Below are 1,948 nucleotides of genomic sequence, written 5' to 3'. Positions count from 1 at the left end.
TATCCAAAGCGGTATACTTATTGTTTAGGGGAACGACCACATGGGATCCCTGCACTGCCTGCTTCCTCCCCTTCCCACCGCTAACTGTTACCCAGCTACCTCTGTTCTCTGGCGTAGCTATGTCCCTGTAGCTTCTATCTATCACCCTCTCAAATAATCCTCAGTTCATCCAACTCCAGTTCCAGTTCCCTAACTCGTTCTGAGGAGCAGGATCTGACTGTATTTCCTGCAGATGAAGTCGGCAGAAGTATTGGTGGTCACCCCTACCTCAAACATCCTGCAGGAGGAACATTCCACTGCCTGCACTGCCATTACTCTACACTTCGTCTCCGAAAACAAGAACACTGAGTAGCTTACCTGTGGACTTTAAAATTAGTTTAGAGGAGGAGGATGGGAAGGAGGCCCTACTATGTAGGGCCTGGGGTCTAGAACACACCCACTCAAATAGTTGAGATATTGACGGTGATTTCAACCAACATAGAGTTGGTCCCACCAGCAAATCAAAAACACAAGACTGAAAACTCAAGGCACTGCGTCAGTTGTCACGGGAACCAGGTAAAGGGCAGTTCGTGGGACACAAAGCCACTGAAGTAGCTAGAGTGTACAGCACCTGACTTTCTAACGGAGCAGTTGCATTGATTGTCTGCAAGTTCCACATAACAGGGCTGTGAGTTAGGAGGTAGAGAACTGTTTCCAAATCTGTCCACGTTGGGGCTATATGCATCAGCTTGTCACCATAAGCAGTAGACACAATGGGTGGGGACTCGGGCTAGGGGTTGGCCAAACTTAAGTATCCGAGGGCAGGAAAAAAGCAATCTGAGCGAGTCCTGACTGGGCCCAACTTGCAGAGTCATTGCTGATGGTGACACCCAGTTCCTCTCTCAATACAACTTGATTGCACTCAATTTCATTTCCAAAAATACTTTGGCCCTCTCTCCCCAGCAGTAATCCCGCCCCACCACAGCTATTTTAAACCTTACAGTACAAAAAGCAGCCATTTGGCCCATCTGCTCTTCTCTCGCAGGGCTGCCTCCATTCACTGCTTCCTGATCCCTCCGATAGACTATTACACAGCTGGTATCTTAGACAAGTACTGTACTCCCCTGGATGCAAACCCTCGCCACTCGGAGGCAGAACCCAACTGATTCATGGAGACATCTGTGTGGAGGGGCCATGCCTTGCCAGAAAGGATGGGAGGTTGGTGGAAACAGTCACTTTAGAAAAACAAAGGGGTCATGGATGGGGAGAACATTGTGGGGGGAGCTAGCAGAGAGACTTTGGGGAGGGCGAATGGTCTCCTTCCCTACTGCGGGGTGGGATAAAACAGGACGTGTTTGTATGAGAGCCGGTTAAAGGGGACAGCTAAGAGCAGAGGAGGAAGGGGAGGTCTCGGGGAGTGTGAAAGGCACTTACCAGAAGCAGCGGCTCCGTTATCAGATTCCTCCCTGCGCCTGGAGCTCGCCATGTGTCAGAGCGTACACCTCACCCCAGAGACAGAGACAGATACCCCCACCCACAGGCACCGAGAGGCGAGTGCTGGTACACAGCCTTGCTCCGGGCTCTCTCTCTCTCAAGTCCAAACTTCACTCCAACTTTCTTTCTCTCTCGAGAAGTTTTCCTCCACTCTGCTCCCCATTGGCTCCTAGCCCCAGGGAGGTCGAGGCTAACGAGATCTCAGCCTTTCCCATTGGTTAAGGGGAATGTCAATCATAAGGCATTCATTGTTGGGGGTGGGGGGGTGTTGGGAGAGGGAACAGGTTTGGATGGGGGGGGGGGAATGCGAGGTTTGAGTGTCGACTTTAGGGGATTTCCTATGTCTCATCCTCTGTCTGTACACACACGAGAGGGATCCAGTAACACGTTACTGAGACAAAGGAATGTGCACAGGGAGAGGTCAGGATCAGGCAATGACGTCTGATGAGGAAGTGAAAGAGGGTGGAGATCTTTT

General features: G+C 51.0%; 1 protein-coding gene across 1 annotated transcript in view; it reads right to left on the bottom strand.

Annotated features, from left to right (window-relative positions):
* The window catches only part of zgc:153993 (uncharacterized protein LOC767645 homolog), a 22,602-nt gene extending 20,958 nt beyond the window's left edge, over positions 1 to 1,644 (bottom strand). Inside the window, exon 1 of the mRNA XM_043705349.1 lies at positions 1,414 to 1,644. Coding sequence (XP_043561284.1) covers positions 1,414 to 1,465 — 52 coding nt within the window. The 5' untranslated portion in view covers positions 1,466 to 1,644. The remainder of the gene's footprint in view (positions 1 to 1,413) is intronic.
* Between the last annotated feature and the right edge of the window lie 304 nt (positions 1,645 to 1,948).

The sequence above is a fragment of the Chiloscyllium plagiosum genome, chromosome 16 (genome assembly GCF_004010195.1).
Source record: "Chiloscyllium plagiosum isolate BGI_BamShark_2017 chromosome 16, ASM401019v2, whole genome shotgun sequence".
NCBI lineage: Eukaryota > Metazoa > Chordata > Chondrichthyes > Orectolobiformes > Hemiscylliidae > Chiloscyllium > Chiloscyllium plagiosum.
This window is presented reverse-complemented; position numbering and strand designations above follow the sequence as displayed.